General features: G+C 42.3%; 1 protein-coding gene across 1 annotated transcript; it reads left to right on the forward strand.

Annotated features, from left to right (window-relative positions):
- The first annotated feature begins 24963 nt into the window (after positions 1 to 24963).
- LOC133799903 (uncharacterized) lies at positions 24964 to 25644 on the forward strand. Its single transcript, XM_062237892.1, has one exon. The coding sequence runs from the start codon at positions 24964 to 24966 to the stop codon at positions 25642 to 25644; it is 681 nt and encodes a 226-aa protein (XP_062093876.1).
- Positions 25645 to 26834: the final 1190 nt, after the last annotated feature.

The raw sequence follows: 26834 nt of genomic DNA on the forward strand, positions 1-26834 counted from the left end.
GGCCTAAATATTTTGTTGTTTTGGGTAAAGTGAAACGGAGCGTTTTAGCCCAGGCAGAGGAGCCAGAATCAAAGGCTGCGGATCAGAGTCGGGCCTTGCCTCTGTACTCAGCATACCTGAAGGATCCGAAAGTGTTTTGGCGGGAAATTCAGTTATTCCTTCTTAGTATTTTTGACCTTATAAATACTATGATATCATTTAGAGAACCGATTAGCATCTAACTTAAGCATCAGAGTGTCTATCTTGCAAGAACTCCCAGACGGTTCGACGATCATTGGAACCATCTTTATTGCTGGAGAGAGATCGGAGAACTAGAGTTTAACGACAAGTACCACCCGATTTAGAAAGACAAAATTGTTGCATCAACAATTTGGCGTCGTCTATGGGAAGTGTTTCTAACAAAATCTTTGAATCAAGAAACTTCCGAACGATCAAGATTTCGTCGAACATAAAAGCCATGCTGCCAAAGAACAACGGAGCACCAAGTACAGTTGCCCCGGTCGCCCGTGCGATGGATGTCAGTGACCAAATCGACAAAATGTACTGACTATTGGAAGCTAGTCAACAGAGATCCGATGAAGCCATCAGGGCACTGACCGTAGCTTAGGCCAAATTAGAAGCTGAGATCGCCGAGTTGCGAAGAACAAATGAAGCCACGCATAAAAATCAAGACAAAGAAAGTCCCAACCTTGATGGATTAGGAACTCAGGTCGTCCAGATCAACTCAGCCGAAGGGAACACTCATCATGTCGGAGAAGGATCTCAGGGACTTGTGCCATCGTCCCCAGTGTCACGGGCCGGCTATTTGGGTACTCTAAGTAGACAGAACGTGCGACACTTGCAGACTCTTCAGGCTAGCAAGTCAGCTACAACACACACCTGCAGGCAAACAAACTCAGTGGTTAGCCACATACACATCTCGGACATGCAACGGGAAATATCGAAGTATGAGCAAGCACAAAGCAAGTTATTCCTAGGGACGTCCACAAAACACAAAGCACACAACAAGGCAAGTGGCACGCAATGGCCCAACGAAGATAACAAACAAGTAACACATAGGCAACAAGGAAGTACACAGGGGCAAGTATGGATAAATATCGTTTTATTAATATATAGCCTTGATAGGGCAAGGGAGTACACAGCTTTGGCCCCTATCTGCTTATGGCCATGGTGCTGCCCTAAGTCACCAAGTCACCTCCCCCTAAGGAGCCTTCTAGGGAAATAAGGTCTTCCCAGTAACATATATGATTTTTGTTTGGGAGACATATGCATAATTACAAAACTTCCACTACCCTATCCCATGAGGTTGCTTGGTGCAAGACTTCACTAATGATCAAGCACCAAGGCATGCTCACTTACAAAATGGCCCCATGTGGGTGTGCGAAAGGGGCAGCACGCCACACTCTCCCCCACTTAATTCTTCGGCGTCCTCGACGAAGTAGCTTGTATATCTTTAATCTTTTGCGTGAGCTTCTTCAAGTCTTCCGCCCTCTCCCAGCTGATCTCGTCATCTGCGAGCCCCTTCCATTTTACCAGATACTCCTTTCCGCCAAGATTTCTTCAGGTTAACGGTTGCTCCTTGGCTGAATGATGACTCCTCCTCTGGTTGATTGGTTGCACTCTGGATTTGCTGGATCTTCATGATACGGCTTCAAGTTGCTGACATGAAGGACCGGGTGTATCTTCATCCATGCTGGTAGGTCGACTTTGTAGGAAGTTAGCCCAACTTTTGAGATGATTGAGACCAGACCCTCGTACTTGCGAACGAGTCTGATGTCTTTGTCTCCTCGGAATCTCAACTATTCGGGCCTCAGCTTGATTAACACTAAGTCACCTGCTTTGAACTCCAGTGGTCTGCGCTTCTGATCTGCCCACTTCTTCATTCTTCTTAATGCTTTTTCTAAATAAGCTCGGGCAATCTCTGTCATTTTCTTCCAGTCTTTTGTGAAGTGAAAGGCTCGCGGATTCCGACCGCGATATTCATCCACTGTGTGGGGCAACAATGGTTGCTGTCCATTAACAACTTGAAAATGGCTCTTATTCGATGAAGGACTCTTTTGAGAGTTGAAGCAAAATTGAGCTACATCAAGTAGTTGCGACCAATTCTTCTGATTGGCATTGACAAAGTGGCACAAGTACTCCTCCAACTTCCCGTTGAATCTTTCTATCTGCCCATTTGTCTATGGATGGTAGCTCGAGGATATGTTCAGCTGTGACCCCAAGAGACTGAATAGTTCGGACCAAAAGGTCCCAGTGAATCTTCCATCTCGGTCCCTAAAAATGTTCTGGGGCACTCCCCAATATTTGACAATATGCTTGAAAAATTGTCGGGCTGTCTTTTCTGCCGAACAGTACTTCGACACCGGGATGAATGTTGTGTACTTCGAGAATCTGTCCACGACCACCAAGATTGCACTTAAATCCTCTGTCTTTAGTAGACTGGTGATAAAGTCAAGTGACACACTCTCCCGTGCTCGGCTTGGGACACGCAAGGGCTCCAACAACCCAGGTGTCTTATTCCTATCGACCTTGTCTTGCTGACAGACGAGACAGGTCTTGGTGTACTCCACTACATCATCCCATATTTGTGGCCAGTAGTATCCCTGCTTCAAGAGGGCATGCGTTCTCTGCCACCCTGGATGACCTGCCCACAAGGTGTCATGACACTTGCTTAGTAATGTCCTCTGCAAATCTCCAACTTTCGGAATATACAAGCGGCCCCCTTTGGCCCATAGAAGATCATTCTCTACCCAGAACTGGCGAGTCTTGCCTTCTTTTACGAGCTTCAGGATGGTCCTGATAATCGGGTCTTTCTCCAGGTTTTCTTTGATGTGTTCTTTGAGTGGAGTGTTCACCACGCTAGCCGAAAAACTAGCCAACATCTTTATAGTCGCCAATTCTGCTTTGCGACTCAAGGCGTCAGCTGCCTGGTTCAAGCGTCCTGCCCTGTGCTCAAAACGAAAGTCGATTTTGCCACGAACTCCTGCCGTCGAGCCTGCTTAGGGGTCAGTTTCGGATGAGTAAGGAAATGACTAACCGCTGCATTATCCGTCTTCACCACGAACTTCGACCCCAGCAAGCAGTGTCTCCACACTCGCAAGCAATGGATAACTGCGAGGAGTTCCTTCTCTTGGGCAGTATACTGCCTCTTAGCTTCAGACAACTTGCGACTCTCATATGCTAATGGGTGGTCTTCCTGTACCAATACCCCTCCCAAAGCATAATTTGAGGCATCTGTCTGTACTTCGAAGGTCTTGCTAACATCTGTCAAGGCAAGAACAGGATCCTTCATCATGGCTTCCTTCAAACTCCTGAATGCTTTGGAACACTTGTCAGTCCAAGCCCAAGTCACACCCTTTTTTAGCAGCTCAGTCAAGGGTGTCGCCCTTCTTGAGTAGCCGTCCACAAATCTTCTATAGTAGTTGGCTAAGCCCAAGAAGGAGCGACGTTCCTTCACGCTTGTGGGGGCTTTCCATTCTTGGATTGCCCTCACCTTCTCCATATCCATACTAATTCAGCCATGTTCCACAACGTGGCCTAGGAACTTGATGCTTTCCTATGCAAATGAGCATTTCTCGCGCTTCACATATAGCTGATTTTCTCTCAACTTCTGAAACACTTGAGCCAAGTGCTCTTGATGATCTTCAATCGTGGCGCTATAAACCCTGATATCATCCAAGTACACCACCACGGACTTATCTAGATACTAGTGGAATACTTAGTTCATCAGTGTGCAGAACGTGGCAGGTGCATTTATCAACCCAAACGACATTACTCGAAACTCAAATGCTTCATATTGAGTAACACACGTAGTCTTTGGTTCATCCCCATCTGCGATCCTCACCTGATAATAGCCCGATCTCAAGTCCAACTTTGTGAAGTATTTAGTGGTCGAACAAATCAGCGATCAGGGGGATGGGGTAGGTGTTGCGAACTGTCACCTTGTTGAGAGCCCTATAGTCAATGCACAGTCTCAAGCTTCCATCGTGCTTCTTCTGGAATAGCACAGGTGCACCAAATGGCGCCTTCGACGGTCTGATGAAGCCTGCCTCCAATAACTCTTTTAGTTGTCTCCTCAACTCTTCTAGTTCAGGGGGTGCCATTCTATAAGGCGCTTTTGTTGGAGGTTTTGCTCCCGTCACCAGCTCTATCTGGTGGTCAATCCCCCTCTTTGGTGGCAAGGCTTTGAGGAGTTTATCTAGCATCACGTCCCCATACATCTTTAAGACCCTCATAATTTCTAGTGGAACAATCTCTTCCATTGCTTCTTCGAACACGGTGGGTACCGCTACATAAGTGGGCTCCTACTTCTTCACACCCTTCTTGAACTGTAAAGTTGATAGAAACTTCACACCTGGGGGTGGTTTCACCTTTGCAGGCACCATTGAAGGAGTCTCTCCCATTATGAGCAAGCTCCCAGTGGCAGGAATTGGAATGGCACCTTTCTCGGTTAGAAATTCCATTCCCAAGACTACATCGAAGTCGTCCATAGGGACCACCACTAAGTCAGTCTGCCTTTCCCATGTGTCGATTCTAACTTTTACCCCTTTAGCCACGCCAGTTTTGGCCAAGGCCTTGGAGTTGATCGCTTTCATGCGGCCTGCATCTTTCTCCAGATTTAGTCCCAGTCTCTTTGCTTCGAGTTCAGAGATGAAGTTGTGCGTCGCGCCAGTATAGATCATCACGCTTTTGGCGGGCTTTCCATTGATGGTGGCATCCACGAACATTAGCCCCTTTCCTAGGGTCTTCTTCCCTTTTTCGCCATGTTTCTTGAGAGCATTCAACAGGCGGACATCGCCAATGTGCGCGTACTCTTCGTCTTCCTCTTCTCCTTCGCCTTATTGTTCTTGGCCAATGAGGGCATTCAACATGCCCCAGTAAGGGCAAACTACCAACTTATGTGGGCCTTTGCAGAGCTAACAAGCTAGCGGCTTCCTCCCTGCAGTAGCATCTATACTGTTCGAAGAATTGGACTCAGGTGTCCTCTTCTCTCCCCCACTCTTGCCCTGCCATGACTTCCCAGACTTTTACTCCCAGTGCTACTTGAGCTGGTTGGAGGGGTAGCCCTTTAAGGCAGGCTACTCTCCGGAGTGTAGTCTGTTAAGCGTTCAGCAGCTGCTTGAGTGGTGGCTAGGTCAGACACACGCTATCTTTGAAATTCTTGCTTGGCCCACGGTTTCAATCCCTCGAGGAAGTAGAAGAGCCTATCTACTTCAACATGTCCTTTATGTCGAGCATTAGTCCCGAAAACTTCTTCACATATTCTCGGACTGTCCCAACTTGCTTAAGCTCTCTCAACTGGCGTCGAGCCATGTAAGCGACATTTTCTAGCAGAAATTACGTCTTTAATTCTCTCTTCAGGTCTACCCAAGATGTGATGGTGCACCTACCATTCTCTATGTCGTCATACTTGGTCCTCCACCGCACCTTGGCATCCCCAGACAAGTACATGGTAGCCATGGCGACCTTTCCTTCTTCCGAATCGGCCTGCACGGCTCTAAAATAGTGTTCCATGTCAAAGAGGAAATTCTCCAAGTCCTTTGGGTCTCTGTTCTCGTTATAGGGCCTCGGCTCGGGTACTTTAACTCGGCCATATTCCATACCAATCGGCCCTGTTGCAGGGGCATTCCCAACCACTCGCATGGTTAGGTTTACCTTGGAAGTTAACTCAGCCATTTCTTCTCTGAGCACGCCAACTGCCTCCCTGCAGTCTTTCGTAGTGTCATTTATGGAAACTTCTTGTTCCTTCAGCATGCGCTCCACTGCCGCAATGCGCTCTTCCCTCCGAGGGGAAACAGAAGTACTTGTTGGAGTGTTTCTTTGCTCCAACATGATTATTTTGGATATGAGAACATCATTTTCCTTTTCTAGCGCAGCTATGCGATTGTTTGCAGAGGAAAGATCCCTTACCCAATCGTCTAGGCCATCTAATTCCTCCACACACTTCTCAAGTGCTTCGATCCTTTGAGTGTTGCTCACCAGTAGTGTGTTTTGCCAAGCTCTTTCTAACTTGGCTCTAATACCAACTGTCACAGGCCGGCTATTTGGGTACTCCAAGTAGACGGAACGTGCGATACTTGCAGACTCTTCAAGCTAGGAAGTCAGCCTACAACACACACCTGCATGCAAACAAACTCAGTGGTTAGCCACATACACATCTCGGACATGCAACAGGCAAAAACGAAGTATGAGCAAGAACAAAGCAAGTCATTCCTAAGGACGTCCACATAACACAAAGCACACAACAAGGCAAGTGGCACGCAATGGCCCAAGGAAGATAACAAACAAGTAACACGTAGGAAACAAGGAAGCACACAGGGGCAAGTATGGATAAATATCATTTTATTAATATATAGGCTTGATAGGGCAAGTGAGTACACAGCTTTGGCCCCTATCTGCTGATGGCCATGGTGCTTCCCTAAGTCACCAGGTCACCTCCTCCTAAGGAGCCTTCTAGGAAAATAAGGTTTTCCCAGTAACATATATGATTTTTGTCTGGGAGACATATGCATAATTACAAAATTGCCACTACCCTATCCCATGAGGTTGCTTGGTAGAAGACTTGACTAATGATCAAGCACCAAAGCATGCTCACTTACAAAATGGCTCCATGTGGGTGTGCCAAAGGGGCAGCATGCCACACCCGGCACGCCACCATCAACGGACTAGCGAGCGACAGGCCGAGCGGTACGAAACACATACACGAACCAACACAGAACCCATAAGAACAACCCAAACTGCCGCAGAGAACGGGCAACAACAAACCCAGGTACGGGTCTCACAAGGCATAGCAGCTGGAGAACCTACCCCCTCTATCAAGTTCTTGGAAAGCTGGAAAGAAGAAATTGTGCGAGAAGTGATGTAGAAGTTCTTTGATGGGAGATTTTCATACGGCTCTGACTACGTAGAACTAGTTTCAAGAACCACTTAGAGATCACCTTTCCCAGAATGGATACAAAACAAGCCGAAGCAAAGAGATTTTGTGATTCCCCCTCTACCCGCATTCAATCGGAAGGGAGACCCACTTAATCACTTATTCTAGTTCCAACAGAAGATGGCCTCGGAAGTAAATAATGAAGCCACACAGTGCAAAGTATTCTTCCCGACTTTTTCTGGACCAGCTCTGTTATGGTTCAAACAACTAAAGCTTGGTTGTGTCAGTAGCTTCGAAGACCTTCGAATAGCTTTTCTTCAGCAGTACAATGCCAACTGCGAAGCTCCAAGAACGATGGCAGATCTCTACCGAATTGAGCAAGGAGAAAATGAGCACCCAAAGTCCTACCTACAATTCTTTATCAATCTTGTACACCAAATTCATGATGTGGAGCCAGCAACCTCGGCCAACCTCTTCGTCAAAAGTCTGCAGCTAGGATCCCTCCTACACGAAAATCTCAATATGACTCCACCATATGACATGGCCAAAATTCAGGCCCGAGCCGAGGGCGTCTTCAGGGTCTTGGAATATCGAGAGCGTGCATAGAAGAAGTCCACTCTCATCTCCTCGCCACCACCAAACAACCCGCCCCCTCCATCTACAAAGGACAAAAAAAGAAACAGGTAGGAGTCAGACCCTACGAAGGGGGGAATGAGGCCAAGGACAAATCGAGACCCACCAAGATTCTCTTCTTTCGAGTACACTGTCCCCCAGGAGGTCATCTATGAAGAAAACAAAGACAGACCCATCTGGCAGGAACCATACAAAATCACCACTCCCCCAGAAAGGAGAGACAAGAATAGGTTCTGCACCTTCCACAAGGACCATGGGCATATGATTTATGAATGCCACAACCTCCACAACCAAATTCAGGCCCATATGAGAAACAGACGATTGACCCAATACATTAAAGGATTTGATAGGCCTGACATCCCACAACCCAATACCACTCCTACCCCAACAACAGCAACGGTGACGGCCTCCACAAATGTGGCTTCTACAAGTTCACAAGAACCCCTCAAACAAGTCCCCATGATACATTGGACCGTGGAGCTGACCATGGAACAAGAGTTGAAGTCCAAAAACCATAAGTGAATGGAGGAAAGAGTAAGTGATATAGATCACTAGGCCACACCGTCAATTTTTTCACTATAGAAGAGAGGTGCTACCCTACTTCTGCAATAACTTTTACAGAAGACGACCTATAGGTAGTACACCTACCCCATGACGACCCTTTGGTCATCATGCTACAAGTAGACCGTTGCCAGTTGGGAAGAGTTTTAGTCGACAGGGGCAGTGGCATTGATGTCCTCTTCTGGGAAGCCTTCCAGAAAATGGGTCTCGAAGAACGTCATATTAGACCCTCTGTTACACCAATCCTGGGATTCAACAGCCAAAGAGTATACCTGAAGGGCGCTATCAGGTTAAATGTAGTCACTGCAGAACACACTTTAACGGTAGACTTCCTCATAGTGGACTCCATCACAAGCTACAATGCAATCATGGGACGAAATTGGATCCCCATAATGCAAGGCCTCGTCTCCACTTTGCACCAAGTTATGCGATGTCAATCACTACACCATTGACATAAAAGGGTGCCAGAGGCAGGCAAAGAAATGCTACCTGACCCTGAAGGAGATAAATGAAATCGACACCTCCTTCCCTGGTGACGACCCCACCAAATAGTAATCAGGGGGCTGATTATCAGCATATCTCAGAGGCATAAAAGCAGAGAAAGATCACGATGAGCCTCAAACAACCCTCGACAATCTAGATGAGATTTTCATAGATGAAGATGATCCATCCAAAAAATTGCTAGTAAGTGCCTGATTGTCAGAGTTAGAAAAACAATATCTAATCAATTTCCTCAAAACCAGAATTGGGACTTTTGCTTGGTCCCCACATGATATACCGGGTATAGATCCAACAGTCTTGAGTCATAGCCTCAATATATCAAACAACTTCCCAGTCGTCAAGCAAAGGAAAAGGAGGTTCGCTCCCAAAGTCAACCAGGCAATACATGAAGAGGTACAACGGTTACTGAGCATAGGCGCGATCGAAGAATGCCTATACCCCAGTTTGCTAGCAAACCCTGTGGTGGTCCCAAAGACAAACGGAAAAAAATGAGTGTGCATAGACTATACTAACTTGAACAAGGCATGCCCCAATGATAGTTACCCTCTTCCAAAAATTATCAAATGATAGATGCGAAGGCGGGTTACGAAAGGATGAGCTTCCTTGATGCCTACTCAGGGTACAATCAGATCCCAATGAAAGCATAGGATCGAATTCACACGGCTTTCACCACAGAGCATGGTTTATACTGCTACAAAGTCACGCCCTTTGGTCTAGAAAAATGTAGGGGAGACATATCAGAGGCTGAGGCATAAATTTTTTATTTCATTGCTCGGTAAAAAAATCGAAGTATACATCGATGACATGGTGGTCAAGTCTCGACAGGGTTTCACAAATGTGGAAGAACTAACCGAGTGCTTCAACATACTCAATACCTATCAAATGAAGTTGAATCCAACCAAATACGTTTTTGGGGTATCCTCTAGGCAGTTCTTAGGGTATGTGGTCAGCAAGAGGGGCATCAAGTCTAATCCAACCCAAATTGCCTCACTATCAGAGGTCAAGGAGCCTAGAACCATCCGAGATATTCAAACTCTAACAGGCAAAGTTCTTGCCCTAAGAAGATATATATCTCGCATGTCGGATCGTTGCCAACCCTTCTTTCAATGCATCAAGAAATCCACCAACACCGCATGGGGAGTAGATCAAAATAAAGCTTTCGAGGAATTAAAACCCTACCTAAGTACTCCGCCCATATTAAGCTCTCCTGTCCCCAATAAAGACCTCTTTTTATACCTATCTGTTTCCAACTTTGCTGTGAGCTCTGTACTCTTCAGAGAAGTTGAAGGCCAGCAGAAGCTAGTGTTTTAGTGTAGTAAGATGTTGTTAGACGTTGAGACACGCTACAACATGTTGGAGAAATTGGTCCTCGCATTAATTATAGCAAAGGAAAATCTCCGACAGTATTTTGAAGGACATACCATTGTAGTATACACGGACTATCCATTGAAATAGATCTTAGGCAAGCTCGACCTCTCTGGAAGAATGACCAAATGGGCAATTGACCTTGGGACGTATGACATACGCTTCTCACCATGAAAAGGAAAGAAGGGGCAAGTACTGGCTGATTTCTTGGTCGAGATACAATCATTTACACCTGAGACTGCTCCTGAGCTGCTAAATTCTGAAAAAGAATGGATGTGGATGATGCATACAGATGGTGCCTCCAATTCGCAAGGGGCTGGGATTGGTGTTGTATTGGAGGCACCCTCTGGGTTACAAATTGAGGAAGCCATAGGTTGGAAAAACACATCACAAATAACGAATTCAAATATGAAGCCCTGGTCTATGGACTAGAATTGGCATGAAGCATGGGCATCAATCGACTACGAGTGAGAGGATATTCGAAGCTGCTGATAGAACAAGGGGCCGACAATTTCGACACTAAGGCACCCCATCTGAATAACCTATTGGAAAAGGTATCCACATTAAACTCACAATTCCAACAGTTTGAACTCATAAAAATACCTAGGGAGTTAAATCAGAAGGCAGATGCCCTCGCAAAGAAAGCCTCTGTGGGGGAATGTTCACGACACTCATCAATTTCCACAGCCCATACACAAGAAGCTACGAAAGTTTGTTCAATCTCAAGAGAACCCGAATGTTGGATGGACCCAATTATCAGGTATCTGACCAAATCCTAACTGCCTGCCAATATGAAAGATGCAAAGCTTCTTGTTCTTAAAGCTCAATGCTACTCCATTATCAATGGGATGTTGTATCGCAAATCTTTTACTGACCCCTACTTACAGTGCTTGCGCCCCACATAAGCGAAAAGATTATTAGAGGAAATCCATGAAGGAGCATGTGGGAACCACATAGGAGGACAAAGCTTAGCACACAAAGAACTAACAGCGGGGTACTATTGGCCATACATGATGACAGAGACACGTGATTATGCAAAAAAAACACGTGATTTGCACCTACCATACACCAACCAGCGCAAATCCTGCATTCTGTCATTCCCCCATGGCCATTTACGAAGTAAGGGATGGATGTAGTTGGAGAACTACCCAGGGCCACTGGAGGAAAATGATAGGCCTTGTTAGCCACTGATTACTTCACAAAATGGGTTTTAGTAGAGGCTTACATCACAGTCAGCAAAACAGACGCCGTGAGTTTTATATGAAAGCATATCATCTGCATGTTTGGGATCCCATGGGAAATAGTCGTTGATAACGGGACCCCATTCCAAAATGCCAAAGTACAAGAACTATGTGACACATACAAAATAAAGTTAAGCTCTGCTTCTGTTATCTATCCCCAAGGCAATGGCCAAGCAGAGGCTTCTAACAAGGACATTTTTGCCAACATTAAAAAGAACCTGGAAGATAAAAAAGGCGTGTGGGTAGGCGAATTACCAAAGGTTCTATGGGGATATAGGACAACAAAAAGGACCTCCATAGGCTAGTCTCCCTACACTTTGGTATACGAAACAGAACCAATTATCCCCACAGAGGTGGGCCTTCCAACACTTCATACTGAAATCACTTCTGATCTGAGCACGAGCAGCTGACCCACAACCTCAACCTCTTGGACGAATTACGTATGATATCACATATTAGACATGAAAAATACCAAAAGGCACCAGAACGCTATTACAACAAGAAGGTCCACTCACGCTCATTTAAGAAGGGGGATTGGGTTCTGCGTAAAGTTACTGACAATCAAAAGAAGCTAGTGCCTAACTGGGAGGGTCCTTTTGAAGTCACAGAAGCATTGGGCGCGAGGATCTTACACTCTCAAGAAAATACATAGTGGCAAAAATGTACCACGTACTTGGAACTCAATGTCTTTAAAACATTACTACTGTTAAAAGTTGTATGTACTCCAAAGTTCAGAAGTAATAAAACAACTTTCATTTTTTTTTTACATCACTTTACAACACTTTACGTAGTCAGCATTTGCTGATGCAAATCTTCATAAGGAATCTCTCCTGACGCACCATAAACAGTACACACATGTGAACATTGCCACACTACTTGCTCTGGACTAGGAGCTACTATTACATGCATACTTTAATATATCCTTACCTACCTATATGGGTTAAAACATTATTCACATGCACAACACCCCGCCTACCACGTCCAATATAAATATGACCTTGTGATGATCAATTAAATACGTGAAACACACACAGAGGCATGATGTCTCCATCACTCCACTAATTCTCTCATGAACAAAGGCTTACGATTTTGCCTAGCCAACTTTTAAACAATGAGTCTTTCTACTTCACTTGCGACATCTGCACAATGTGTTCCACATCAGGGATCGCATTACACAACCAAATGTGTTCTAATCTGACCTGACTAAAACAACGGGGAGCTGGGGCCAGCCATTTCGCAGTCTAATCTGACTTGACTGCGCGAGTTTGGGTGACCGATCAGGGTAATATTCACCATCTACCCTATCCTCTTACTTTGCTGTGCAAATAGAGGAAGCCCATCGGGCTGAGCAAACAGAGGAGCCCTGCCCATGCGGTCTAATCTGCCTTGACTACTACAGCTGAACCTTCGAACACCCCACTTCGGCACTGCCTCAGTTACGAAGTAACTGGTTTGGCAATCCAAGAATGGGAGGAACTTTTCCAGCACTCACACCCACGTCTTACTCGCTGGCTACCTCTGTTGGGTTTGATGGCCCACCCCCACCTTTGGGGAGCCTGTCTCAGCAAAAGGCAGCCAATAAACCAAGGTATGAGTACAATGGAAGATGACCGATCTTAGGCTCTGCCACTCTCGACTCTGCGTTCGAGCTCAGCCACGTCGCCTCCTCTTAGAAATGGTAGAGCATCTAACTTGCTCTTTCAAGCACCCAAGGGGACAACTTAGTTCTAATGAGAGAACAACGTACTCAACTCTCTCAATGAACATAAGAACAAAACACTCAACTCTCTCTGCGATCGCAACAATAATGAACACAAGTTTTGTAAATCAATAACTTATCAAAAGATTAGTTTTATTTATAAAGTACGTTCAATTAAATATCACTTTATAGTTATTTAAATCACTCATCCTCATTTTTGTTTGAGACACACATAACATTACTTGTTACATACAACTTCTGCTACTGGCTAATCCCACTCAATACGACGTACATATTATGCCATCACACTCTCTAGCTTCAGATGACCTATCCCATATTGCTCGCACAATATGTAGTATAGAATTCCACTTCTCACTAACTCATTTAACGCCCACGTTGAGTACAGTCACTGTGGCTTATCAAAGATCCGCCTCAGAAATGACACGTTTACCCAATCACGGTGTTCACCTGAAATGGAAATATCATCAGAATCATTCAATCGCCTTAAAACTATGCACCCATAACTAACTCCACACTTAACTGGACATTCTCTCCCACCATCTGTACATGTTTCTCCTATATCTCTCATGTAGAGGCCTAAAGGGTCTGTGAAGCCTCTCATCAACACACGTCAATCGAACCTCACCAGCTGCAATATTATCATTATCATAATATCAAACGAACAAATTCAACAACAAAAAGCACAAAACACAACAAATTTTTATATACGACACAATTCTACATATACAATGTACATTTTCTCAATACTATGCACATCATTACAACTAACATTGTCCAAAAATGACAAAGAGAGGAGGATAAACACATATGTACAACATAAAAAAGCTATGTCGACCGTTTTACGACACCTCTTTCACTCCTCGACACTGCTTCTGTCAATGGTATCGACACTCTGTTCGCCTCTTTTTTTGCTACCATCTATGCTGATGTCTCTCTAGCAGCCTCTGCAATGGCAACAATACTCAAAACAGAAGCCACCTGCCCTGCAATATCGCCTTCTTCGGAAGGCTCCCCACTTGTAGTATAGATTGAACCCAGGGCATCACCCCTTTGCCTCAATTTCTCCAGATGTTGCACTTGGTAGATGATTTGTAGATCCCCAAGCTCACCGAGGTACTGATCATCATCATATTCTCCAACCTTCACATCTATACTTTTAAAGTACATCTCCAGCTTAGCCCATTTCTCCTCTGGGGTCTGCTTCTTATTGAGAAATGCAAGATCCAGATACTTTGCAGTATCCACTTCAGGAATTCTTACAAACTTACGTTTGGTAATTTCACGATCTCTAATGTGCTGCCTCGTGGCCTCACTTGCTGCCTCTTCCATTTTCTGCAAAAAAAAACAGGTCGAACACTTAATACATAAAACACGAATTTCAACCATACCGTCATCATGACAGTCTCAACATTACATACCTCGAAAATTTCTTTCAACTGTCGCTCGCTTTTGGCTATGACTTCCTCTTTCTCCTTCAACTTAGCGTTTAACTGAAGCTCTGCCTCAAGCTTCTGCTTCCGTACATTTGCAACGTTCATCTCAAACCCCTCCACCTTCCATTGCCACTCCTTCGTCTCTTTCTCCCATAACTCCTTATCGGTTTGCAAAGACACCACATCTTCCTACAAATCATTGATAATGTTATTTAGCATCTCCATCCGCTTCTCATGCTCCACGTAGAACTGGCTCTTCTCCATTGAATTGTTGGTCATCATCACTAAATCTTCCTTCAGCTTGTCACGCTCCATCTCTAGTTCGACAGACCCTACCAACTTTGCCTAAGTGGATGCCACTTTCTCCTTCACCTCTGCCAGCTCTGCTTCTATCTTTTTTACAGCATCTACAAGCACGCCACGATTCTCTTCGGCCACCCTTCTCCCCGCACGTTCCTCCTCAAGCATGGCCGCCTGTTCAACCATCTTAGAGTTGTTCTGAACAACCCATGCATATTCCCTCCTAGATGCAGACGCGCATACATAGCTTTGCATAAATTCAATACATCTGTCAAACATCACCGCAACACACAATACATGACAAAAATCATAACACATACAGGGTATTCACACGAATACTCTAGCAAGGGGAACTCACCATCCATATATGATCAGACGCTTGTTGCAGAAGATCTCTCTGACCACTCAACGATCCAACCGATTCAACAAGAAGATGCTGTTTACTGATGCGCAACATCTCTTCCATCAACTCCACTGACGCAGTTCACACAAACTCCGACAGTCCCTCTGCTCTACCAATTGCTTCTGTCCCTGCTGACGTAGTAACAGAAGTAACGAGGGCAACCGGTTCCCTGCCTTCTAGTGATGACACCACGAGGCTATCAGACGCCAACGCAATTAATCCCAACTCAGGGATTTGTGGCATGGAAGAATGAGCAATCAACCCATTGCCAACATCCTCACCTAGATCACTCGGCAAAAACACCGACGTCCACACTGCAGAGGACGTCAACTGCTCTAGGAAGGTGTTGGGCGAGTCAAAATTGTTCATCATCTCTGGGGAAATGATAATGACCTCCCTAGAGGATGTCCCTATTGCTGAAGAAGCGGTGCAAGCATCGCCACCTGAGCTCTGGCCTCCTACGACATTAGCAGCTTCTGACATCTAAGGAACAGGAGCAGTTTCCAAGTTGATTGCTTGGCTCGCATATATTGGACGTGAAGGGTTTCCTGTGGTTTCTGAGTCACCCCCGAAAGCATCCTCTAAAAAATGGTTCTTACGGGAGGCAGAGGCGGGACATTTCCCCTTTGATCCATGCTTATTAGCAGGGCAGGTGTCAGGAAAGACACTGGGAGATCTCGCCCCCACTAGCGTGACATCAAGCGCCCGTGTGTGAGCCGTCGTCCCTGGAGATTTGAATGCTGCAGAGGACAGAGCCACTGGAGGCAAGTCATTTTTTGAGCCCTCTCCCAGAGAGGATTCTGGTGCGGAGGAAGAAGGGGATGGCTTAGCTTGAGGAGTAGCGTGGGCAGACCCCAGAGGCGTTTTAGGAAGAGTCAGAGTCTGCCCAGTGGAAATTTCCCAGGCATAAGCATAGGCATTGTCAAAGAAGAGCCTCTAGTGGTAGAAGCAGACCCTCTCAAAATTTGGAGCATGGACAAAATTACTTTTCCATCGTCCGAATCCTCGTTAGAGGACTCTTCCCGTGACTTCCTCTTCCCCAAGGCATCCTTTGACAGAGGCAGCTATTGAAAAGGTTGGATTTGCAGAGCAGCAGAGGTCGTAGAGGACCGCTTGTGTATACGGGAGGATCTGCGAGCCAAAGAAGATTTGTCAGGGGAAGCATCAGAAGCGTGGGGTGGCTCGGGGCCATCTTTCTTCTTGCTCTCAGGAGCCCCTAGACGCTTGGCGCATGCTGCAAATGTTTCAGAGCACGCCCTTTCGTACTTAGTCCTTGATACTTTCAGAGTCGAGGAGGCAGGGGGAGGCCTTTTTAAGAACGCTCCCAACTACTTCGCACATACAACCTAACTTTTGCGAGGGACATGTCACCCTTCTGCATTCTAACTCGCATGGCCCCTAAATCAGTTCGGTCCAGGAAGCAAAGGCAAGTCATAATTTGCATATAGTAGGGATTCATGACCCCTCTAATGCTAATGGCATTCTCTTTAGACTCGTGGAGTAGTCCCTTTTCTGTCAATAGGCTCTGCCTCTCAGAATTCATGCTGACTTGAGGCCACGAAAAATCTGAGGCATAGGGAAAAATTGAAATACAGAGGACCTTGAGGCCAGACAGTGCGACGATCATTAGAGTCATCTTCACTGCCGGAGAGAGATCGAAGAACCAAAATTTGATGACAAGTACCACCCGATTTAGAAAGATAAAATTGTTGCATCAATAGTACTAATTAATTAGTGCTAATTAACGTTTCAATAAAAAAAATTAATTAGTGCTAATTGTTTCTACTCCTATATATAAACTTCAGAATTTTTTTTATTGAAAATTCAAAATCATCAATTCGATTCAGCGTGATATGTTGGTTTTCATTGAATTTGTGAATTGTTGCTTTATATTCAATATTAGTTTTTTGATTGATCATGAGTCTTTTGCTGTTATTGGGGTTGATATATCTTTGATGATGAATAATTGACTTGATAAGCCTAAATTTGTCATTTGAATTAGTTTTGAAAGTAATTTGACATGTTATGAGCATTATATTTACGACATACATATTTTGTATTATGGAACGATGACAAATTATTTGTACACAATGTAGCTCAATGCAAAACCAATGATGAAACATAATTCTATGTTAGCAAGCTTTAATCCCAAATTAGAAGGTACCTAACCCTGTATTATGTTACAATCATTCGTACCAAATAGGAAACGTATTCTGGGTAGTCTTGAAAGTTGAAAGCTTTTATACAAATAAATATCTCTCTTAATATTATTAAAGAAATGTACATATATAAGTTTTGAGTTCCATGATGTCATATAAGAAAAATAGAATCCATATATTCTTCTCTCTCACTCTTGACATCATTAGGAGGCATCCCTTTGCAGGAAAGAAAAGCAATATGCTCCCCAGTTGCCGTTTGAAGAATCTTTCTTTTATCCATATTCTTTAATCAAAATAAATAAATAAAAATAGTGAAAAAAGTAGCACAATTCAAATAAGAATAAATAGTATTTTTGTCGCCGAACTATGACCACTGTATGATCGTACCCCTTAAATAAATTGTAATGTTAAAAATGTGTTATTTTGTTTGGTAGTGGTGAAAGTCTCAGTTACTACACTAAAATCTGAGACTTTCGTTAAATTTTTTCCTATGTGGCTAACAGATTGATGATGTAGCATTTTGTCTTTTAATGTGACAGTGTCATGTGTAGAATAGTTATCAATTTTGCCCCCCCGAACTTTGACCACTACCAAACAAAATGCTACATCATCAATCTGTTAGCCACCTAGGACGAAATCTTACAAAAGTCCCACGTTTAAGTTACGTGCATAGTTTAGAGGAATTTTTAACATCGTGAATCATTCAAGAGACACGATCTACAATGATCATAATTCGGGGGCAAAAATATTATTTATTGATTGAGAAGAGTAAGTAAATAACACAACAATTATTTATTTCTTTTAAATATAAATGAAGATAAAATTATTAGAAGCTAATAATTGATAAGTACTATCCAATGTTGTTATGAATATTAAAGAGGGAGTAAAAAAGTTACTTTGAAATTATTATAAAATGATGTTAAACCACAGACAAGAGTTCTGATATAGAAGACCACATAATGTCTTAATATTAATCTTATAAAGATATAAAAAGGATAAATGTATTTATAGTAAGCGCTGATAATTGCTTAATAATAATAATAATAATTGATTATAACTTACGATCCCCACAAGGCTTGCAATAAAAGGGAGTAATTAAATATGTACAGCTTGCCAAATCGGTAGGCAATGCTTTAACTCCATTTAGTTTTTTCATGCGTAGCCAACGAACAGCCAAGAGACATAACATGTTTTTTTTTTTAAAGTTCATTCAAAGGGTATTAATGCATGATTTTAGGGCCCAAATATAAAACTAATATATATTTTTGTTTAACATATCCACTCCACTAGATGGTGTTTTTCCTTCAGTTTATTTTCTTAATCAAAATCTTGAGTTTTAAGTAATGATATATATATATATATATAGTTAGATATATAGATTGCTATATCCTAACTACAAGTCATTAATGAGCAACAACGTTGATAGATATAAGTGCTAGTAAAATGTTACTCTAGTTCTCCAACTTAGAATTTTGTGAGATTGATTTAATTTTGATATGAAACCAGATCGATATTGTAGTTGTTTGGTGTAAATTGGCCAACGACGAGTCATTAAAATGTAAAGGTCACCTTTTGGAACGTTGAAATAATTAATATATAAGATTATATCACTTTAATATCCCTTATTTGCTTAGTACCAATACACCTCTTTTATTTCTTTAATACTAAATACTACCATGTACTTAATTTGATAAATATTAATATAAAAATATTTTTTATGTTATAAATATTATATATATATATAAATGTCCATAATAATGAAGAATCACTAGGTTACCCAAAGTATTATATCAACATTAATTCTTGATTGCATTCAGAGTAGTTATCGATTTTCTTAGGGCTTATGTATTTGTATAAATAGGGGTCATTCCTCTATTGAAATAAGACAAACGAGTTTAACTATCTCTTTTCATCTCTCTATTTCTCTATCAATTTCTTTTCTTTATATTTTATATTTTAGTATTCGTAATAGTTTTATAACACGTTATCAGCATGATTCTCTAACTATCATTGTTTGTAGGTTCAAAATATTATCACAGGTCTCTAGCCATAATAATTCATTGAATCTGAACTTGATGATTGAATTTTCAGCCGCCATCATATGTTGATATAAAAAATCATCATCAAAACTCTAGTCATCATATTGCATTGAGGTAAAAATATTTTGTTACGAATGTATGTTCATATCATTATCATATTGTATATTTTGATAAGACTTGTATATATATGAGTTGCTATTTCACCATTGTGGTTGTATGAGATGGTTTAATAACTTATTATCATAAATATGATTATATTTATATGTGTTAATATTATCTCACATGTTTGATATTGATTTCACTATAGTATTTATTTTATAATTATGTTTCCATTAGAAATTGTAAACTTCCATGACATATTGAGAAGAAAAAAAATTATTTATTATAGATTCTTAATAAGATCTTGCATATATCCTGAAGATTATGCAAATTGAAAATGATATTCATCATTATAATTATTTATTAAGGTATATGTGTTCTTTGACAATATTGAAAAAGAAATATAGCAAAATTATCCCCATTGAATTTACTTCCCGCTTTCTCTCTAGAGTAATCGACGGTGGAGTCCCTCGTTTATTTTCCGGCCACCTCTGTATAATCTAGTTCCGATTAGTTATACGCTTGTGATTGGGAACCATGAATGATAATGATCTAGCTGCCTTCTATAATTCTCTTGCTCTTGAGGATGATGAGGTGGACGAATTCTGTGATGTAGTGGATCAAACACTTCTTGATGAAGGAGCCAATTCTATTGCGAAAACGATTATCGGCAGGGTGATTACCACAAGGTCAGTTGATCGTGATGATTTGACTTATGCTGTTAAGATCTTTTGGAAAATACTTGGGACTTTTACAGTGGAAAATCGTGGTAAGAGCACGTTCATTTTTCGGTTTGAGTTGGCTACAGACCGTAAAAGAGTCATGGAGGGTGGTCCCTGGATCTTTGAAAATTGCTTATTGGCTTTGAAGGAACCGGATGATTATACGGATCCGACTGAGATGGAGTTCGAGGTGGCACCTTTCTGGGTCCAAATTCATAAGGTTCCAGTTTTTTGTATGTCGAAAGCTTGGGGTTTCGAGCTTGGTAAACCTGTCGGGGAAGTCCGGGAGGGCAGTGTGTTGGACCTTTCTTGCAGGTTCGGATTGGTGTGGCTATCAAAAGACCCCTTCCTCGTGTGATTAAGCACCGTTTTGCGCCAGATAAACCGATTCTTATTTTTCCTTTGCGGTACAAGAGATTACTGGAACTATGCTATTTCTGTGGCATTCTTGGTCACCCTATGAATGAATGCCTGTCAAAGCCTAAGGGTGTTGGTGGGAAAGATAAGTTGAAATATGGGGAGTGGATTCGTGTCCCCTTCCCGGATAAGATTACCGGAACTGTTTCTAAAAAAGCTCGTAACTGAGACCATGGGAGTTCGTCAACTGGTTTGGGTGGTACTGTTGGAATAGATACGGCTAAAGTGGGTGGTCCGAAGGTTGTTGCTTTGACGTCTGCTTGTGCCCTGACGCTGGTCGTATTGCCGTCGACTGAAGGACAACGGAAAGGGAAAGCTTCGGCCATAAATGATAATATTAACTGGCACCCTGTTTCGGAAATATTCAATAAAGATTTGAATCCTTCTAAGGAAAGTTTGGAGATTCCCTCTGCGTCCTTGTCTTGTAATGGGGCAAATAATGTGGAACCTCCAAATACAGTTACCTAATCCCATGATTTGAGTAACCTCATTAATACAAGTAATGTATTATCTGATTATGGGAACCTTGACTCTCACCGTGTATCAAATATTGAGAATGAGGCTTTTAATAAATCTGATATGGGAGTGGTGGGACCCTTGGGAATTGATAATAATATGGTTAATGGGGAGGTTGGATTGCACGTGGGTTCTAATGGGGTGATAACTAAAGATCCACGTGAGGGACATGTGCTTCATATGGAGGAGGTCACTGTTCACATTGATTCCATGCAGGGACCTCCAGTCTCCTTCGTGAAAGCTGATACACAGGCTGGTGGTTTGACAGGATTGATCTCTGCTAGTGGTAAGGTGGATCCTTCGTCCTCCACTATGTCTTCTCGAAAGAAAAAGCTCAAAGTTTCTTTTGCAGGAAAAAAAGGTGCCCTTGGAATTAAAGCCAAAAGCCCAAAAAGGGTTTATAAACGAGGTCCGAAGGAGTTGTCAGCCCCTCTATTGGCAACTCCTGAATGTTTACATGAGGTGGTGGTAAGTTCTTCGTTGTCTACTCTTTTACCGGATGTGGTTGGGAATGACAACTCTCTATTTAAAACGGTGGACCTTGTGGAACAGGGCCACCGAACGTTATGAATTATTTATGTTGGAACGTCCAAGGTTTGGGGAATGACCGGACGTTCCAAATTTTGCATTCCTACGTGAAAGAATTCTTACCTAATGTTGTCTTTCTTTCTGAAACCCTCGTCACCCATTCGGTTCTTGAATTCATGCGTGTTCGTCTTGGTTTTGTGGGGAAATTAGTGGTAGATAAGGTGGGTCGTAGTGGTGGCTTATGCTTATTTTGGTCTTCTAATGTTGATGTGGTTTTGAAAGGTTACTCAAAAAGCCATATTGATGTAATGGTTGGCTCTCACAGCAATCGTTGGTGGAGGTTTACTGGGTTTTATGGCCAACCCGATGTCTCCTTAAGGCCGGTGTTTTGGCGGTTGGTTGAAAGGTTAGCGGATGGTTTTTCGGGTCCGTGGTTGGCTGGTGGTGATTGGAATGAGATTCTTTATGGGCATGAGAAGAGCGGTGGCCCTCCTCGGGCCCAGGTTCTTATGGATAACTTTCGACGTTCCCTAGCTTACTCCGGTCTTTCTGATATGTGTTTTGAAGGAGCAAGATATACTTGGTGCAATCGTCATAAAGATGGTTCGTTTACGCAAGAACGGTTGGACCGCATAGTTTGTAATAAAGACTGGTATGATTTATTTCCCAACTCCTGTGTGTCTCATCTTAAGCTTTGGGGGTCGGACCATCGGCCGTTGTTAACTCGGATTCTTCATGCTAATGAGAAACGGACGGTCCCTCGTGTAAAGGCTCGTTTTCACTTTGAGATGGCTTGGGCCAATGAGAAAGATTGTTGTGATATTGTGACTAGCAATTGGGGCTCTAATAGTACTGGTACCATCGTTGGGGTGCAACAAAAAATCGGTCAGGTGACTAGTGTGCTTAAGGATTGGAATGTGTCTACTTATAAGAAGACTGGAGGGGCTATTAAGAAAAAGAAGGAAGAATTGCATAACTTGGATTTGTCCTTAGATTCTTCTTCTTGGTCGGCTTATCTTCAGACTGAAAAAGAGTTAGATGTGTTGGTGTACAAAGACGAGAAATACTGGGCTTCACGATCAAAAGATTCATGGCTTAGGCTTGGGGACAAAAATTCTTCTTTGTTTCACCAAAGTGCCTCGCATAGGAACCGGAAAAATGCAATTGCTGGTATTTTGGATAGTGATATGAACTGGGTGGAGGAGCCGAGTGGTATAGCCTCGGTCTTTGAAGATTATTTTGGGACCCTGTTTACTTCTCATAGACCTTCCTCAGTTGTGATGGATATGGTGTTGTCTTCTATCCTGAGTCATATTTCTGATGATTTGCATGCAACCCTTCTGCGTCCTTTCACCGAAGTTGATGTTCGGATTGCTCTGTTTCAAATGCATCCCAGTAAAAGCCCCGGGAAGGATGGTATGGGCGCTGGCTTCTACCAAAAATTCTGGGGTACCGTTGGGCAAGATGTTTGTAAGGCCTGCTTGGGATTCATTTCTGGTACTGGTACGATGAGTAGTATTAATGAGACTATTATCACTTTGATTCCAAAAATTAAGAGCCCTACTCGCACTAGTGATTTTCGGCCCATTAGCTTGTGCAATGTACTTTATAAGATTATTGCTAAGATGATTACCAACAGATTGTGGGAAGTGTTACATGATGTAATATCTGAAGAGAAAAGTGCGTTTATCCCTGGATGCCTTATTTCTGACAATGCTATGATTGGGTTTGAATGTCTCAACGCAGTCAAGCGGCATAAGAACGGTAAACAGGGGTACCTTGCTTTTAAGGCTGATATGGCTAAGGCTTATGATAGGGTGGATTGGGCTTTCTTGGAGGGTATGATGATGCGGTTGGGCTTCCCTAGTGGGTGGATTGCCTTGATTATGAGATGTGTTATAACTGTTTCTTATGCGATTAATGTTAACGGGGATGTTATTGGTCATATTGTCCCTACTCGTGGGTTGAGACAAGGTGACCCATTTTCACCTTTTCTCTTCTTAATTTGTGCTGAAGGACTCTCCTCAATCATCAAACAAGAGCTTCGTTTACACACTATTTTGGGTCTTAAGTGTGGTCGGCGCGGTCCTATTGTCTTTCATCTCCTTTTTGCTGATGATAGATTTTTCTTCTTGGAAGCTATTGTGGCGAGTTGCACTAGATTTAAGGAAATTCTTATGCTTTATGAAGATGCTTCAGGCCAACTTGTTAACTTAAATAAGTTCGCTGTGTGTTTTAGTTCCCGTATGAGTACTCAGGATCGTGATGGTTTGGCTTATATACTGGGGGTCCCTTTGGTTCCTTGTCATGATAAGTATTTGGGCTTGCCTTGTTTTGCCGGTAAAAGCAAAAGTGCTCTCTTCCAGTCTATTAAGGATAAAGTTTGGAATAAACTATTTGGTTGGAAATCCAAACTTTTTTCTTCAGGGGGTCGTGAGGTGTTGTTGAAATCTGTTTTCCAAGCTATCCCCACTTATGCTATGAGCCTCTTTAGGCTCCCTGTTGGTATTGTTAATGAAATCCACAAGTTATGCGCTCGGTTTTGGTGGGGTGGGGACCCGGATAAGAGGAAAATGCATTGGTGTACGTGGTCCCATCTTTGCTGGCACAAATCTGATGGGGGTATGGGATTTCGTGATATGTTCCTCTTTAATCAGTCTCTCCTTGCTAAGCAAGCTGCTAGGCTCTATAATTTTCCGGGGTCGTTAGCTGCTAGAGTTTTGAAAGGATTTTACTACCCTACTACAACGGTGGTAGATGTGGAACCCTCTAAAAAAGTGTCTTTCTTATGGAAGAGCGTGCTTTGGGGGAGGGACTTATGGAAAAATGGAGCGAGGTGGCTTCTGGGTCAGGGCGATACCATTAGTATCACGAAGGATGTGTGGATTCCTAAGGACCATGTTGGTCGTGCTTACTCTTTTCGTGGGGGGCCAGAGTTTACTCGGGTGTGTGATCTGAAGGACGATATGGGAAGGTGGAATGCTTCGCTCATTAAGGAATTGTTTGAGCCAATGGAAGCTAAAGCGGTGCTCTCCATCCCCACTTCTTCCTTTGAGAGACCAGATCATCTTATATGGCATTTTACGGAGTTAGGATACTATACTGTCAAAAGTGGGTATTGGAGTTAAGTGAAACGGTTGGGTATAGGCCAAGCTTCATCTTTTTCAGGTCAATCTCCTTGTTGGAAATTTATGTGGGCTCTCTCTCTACACCCTAAGGTAAAAAAATTTGTCTGGAAAGCGGCACTGAACTTTCTACCTACCCATGCTAATTTGATGAGACACGGTCTCTCTTCTCCACCCGTGTGTCCTATTTGTTGCCAAAATAATGAAACCACTCTTCATGCTCTTTGGACGTGCCCTTCCCTTAAGAATATTCGGGGTGAATGGCTTGTAAAAGGCTTGGAACCGCTAGGAAGTGCCTCCTCTTTCTATGAAGTTCTTATTGGGTGTATGGAGATTCTTGAGAAAAAACAGGTGGAGGAATTTTTGGTGTTGTGTTGGAGAATTTGGTATCGTCGTAACCAATTTGTTCATGATAATAAGCTTCTTGATGACGGTATGGTGGGTCCTTGGGCTCTGAATTTTCTGTGGCACTATCAAGAGGCTCAAAACCAAACCCGAACTGAGGAAGGTGGTGGTGGGTCCTCTACGCATCCTACTGTTGCGCAAGTGGTTCCCTTGGCTGATGGAGAGATGTGTGTTCATGTAGATGCTGGTTTAGATGGTGATAAAGGGATGGTGGGTATAGGGGCGGTGGTGGTTGATAGCTTGGGGTTTGTTCATTGCTCTGCTGCAACTCCATTGACGGCATCATTAGCGCCTCATGTCGCTGAAGCAGCTGCTGCCCTCGAAGGGATGCTTCTCTGTATTCGCCTTGGCTTCCTTCGTATTCGGATTAGTACAGACTGTCTTCGTGTTTGCCAAAGCATTGCCCATAAGGAGGCTAATAATTCAGAATATGGCATTGTTCTCCAAGACATTTATCAAGCATGGAGCTCTTTCTCGTCTATTTCCATTGGACATTGTAATAGAGCTAGTAATTCTACAGCTCATTCCTTAGCAAAACTTGCATTATCTCTTGATTCTCCTAGAGTTTGGTGTCCTGGCTTGCCTTCATGTCTGTGGCCTTAAAGCTATTTATGTTTGATGTTTTTGCTTCATCTTGGCTGTTTGCCCAATAAAATTCTATGAATTTCACTCAAAAAAAAGAAAAAGAAATATAATTGCTAAAGAGTTGTGATATTTTAGCCAAATTCCCTGAAGTGAATGTTTAACATATATTGTCAATTATATGAAATTTATGAATACAATTAAAAAACATTGAAATGTATTATGATTGATGCAGTTGGTGATTGATTTTTTCAAGTCCCAAAAGTTTTAAGAAAATTTCATCAAAACATTAAAATATGAAATAATGATAAACAAGATTGAAAAACAAATATGAAGAGAATAAATTAATTCAGGTGTAACTATCTTTGATATAGACTTGGGTGTGTGTTTATTGTACAATAAAGAAGTTAACATGTATATCAATTTTGTTGTACATTTAAATGTTATTCCCTAAAGAGAATGATAGAAATTAAATTTCATTTTAAAGAGTATTGGTATTATTAGTCATGTTATTATATATGCAATATTTATTGCCAGAAGCAAGTATGATATTTTCAATATTATTCCTTAAAGTGAATGATTCATTACTTATGTCAATTATTCATTGCACATTCCTAGAAGTGAATGTCTAAATTATTAGTATTATAGTAAACTTTGTCATTGATCAAAATATAATTTATAATTACATTCCTCAAAGTATTATAAAGTCACAAAGATTATTTGGAAAGGTTCTTGATGAAACCTGAACAAAATTGCTAGCTAAAGTTAAACAAAATTTATATACCAGTTGTACAATTTCTATAATTGTGAATGTGGCAAAAAATGACTTATAAAATGTACTGGCCGTACATTTAATTATATAATATATCAAGTCATAAGAATAAGAAATAATTTATTTCATTAATAAATTTGACCACTTGTTGGAAAGAATTGAGAAAGAAAAATAAGTGATATATTCATATTATGATTATACCTATTTGGCTAAAACAAACATGATTATTGTTGACGCTGTTTTTCGTCAACTTAAATTGTAAAGCAATTAAACAATCAAACAATGAAGTGAATGAATGATGAAGAGAAACAAGAGAATTTTTACGTGGTTCAGTAGTTAATTCTGCCTAGTCCACGAGTCTGTGTTATTAAGATTTGGAGTTTTCTGGAAATTCTTCAGAGATGAATTACCCAGAGCTTTTTTTCCAGAAATCAGAAAT

This window comes from Humulus lupulus, chromosome 9 (assembly GCF_963169125.1).
Source record: "Humulus lupulus chromosome 9, drHumLupu1.1, whole genome shotgun sequence".
Classification (NCBI taxonomy): Eukaryota; Viridiplantae; Streptophyta; class Magnoliopsida; order Rosales; family Cannabaceae; genus Humulus; species Humulus lupulus.

Excerpts from the sequence above, each read along its gene's own strand:
- LOC133799903 (XM_062237892.1), top strand. The coding sequence starts at position 24,964 with ATGGAGATTCTTGAGAAAAAACAGGTGGAGGAATTTTTGGTGTTGTGT.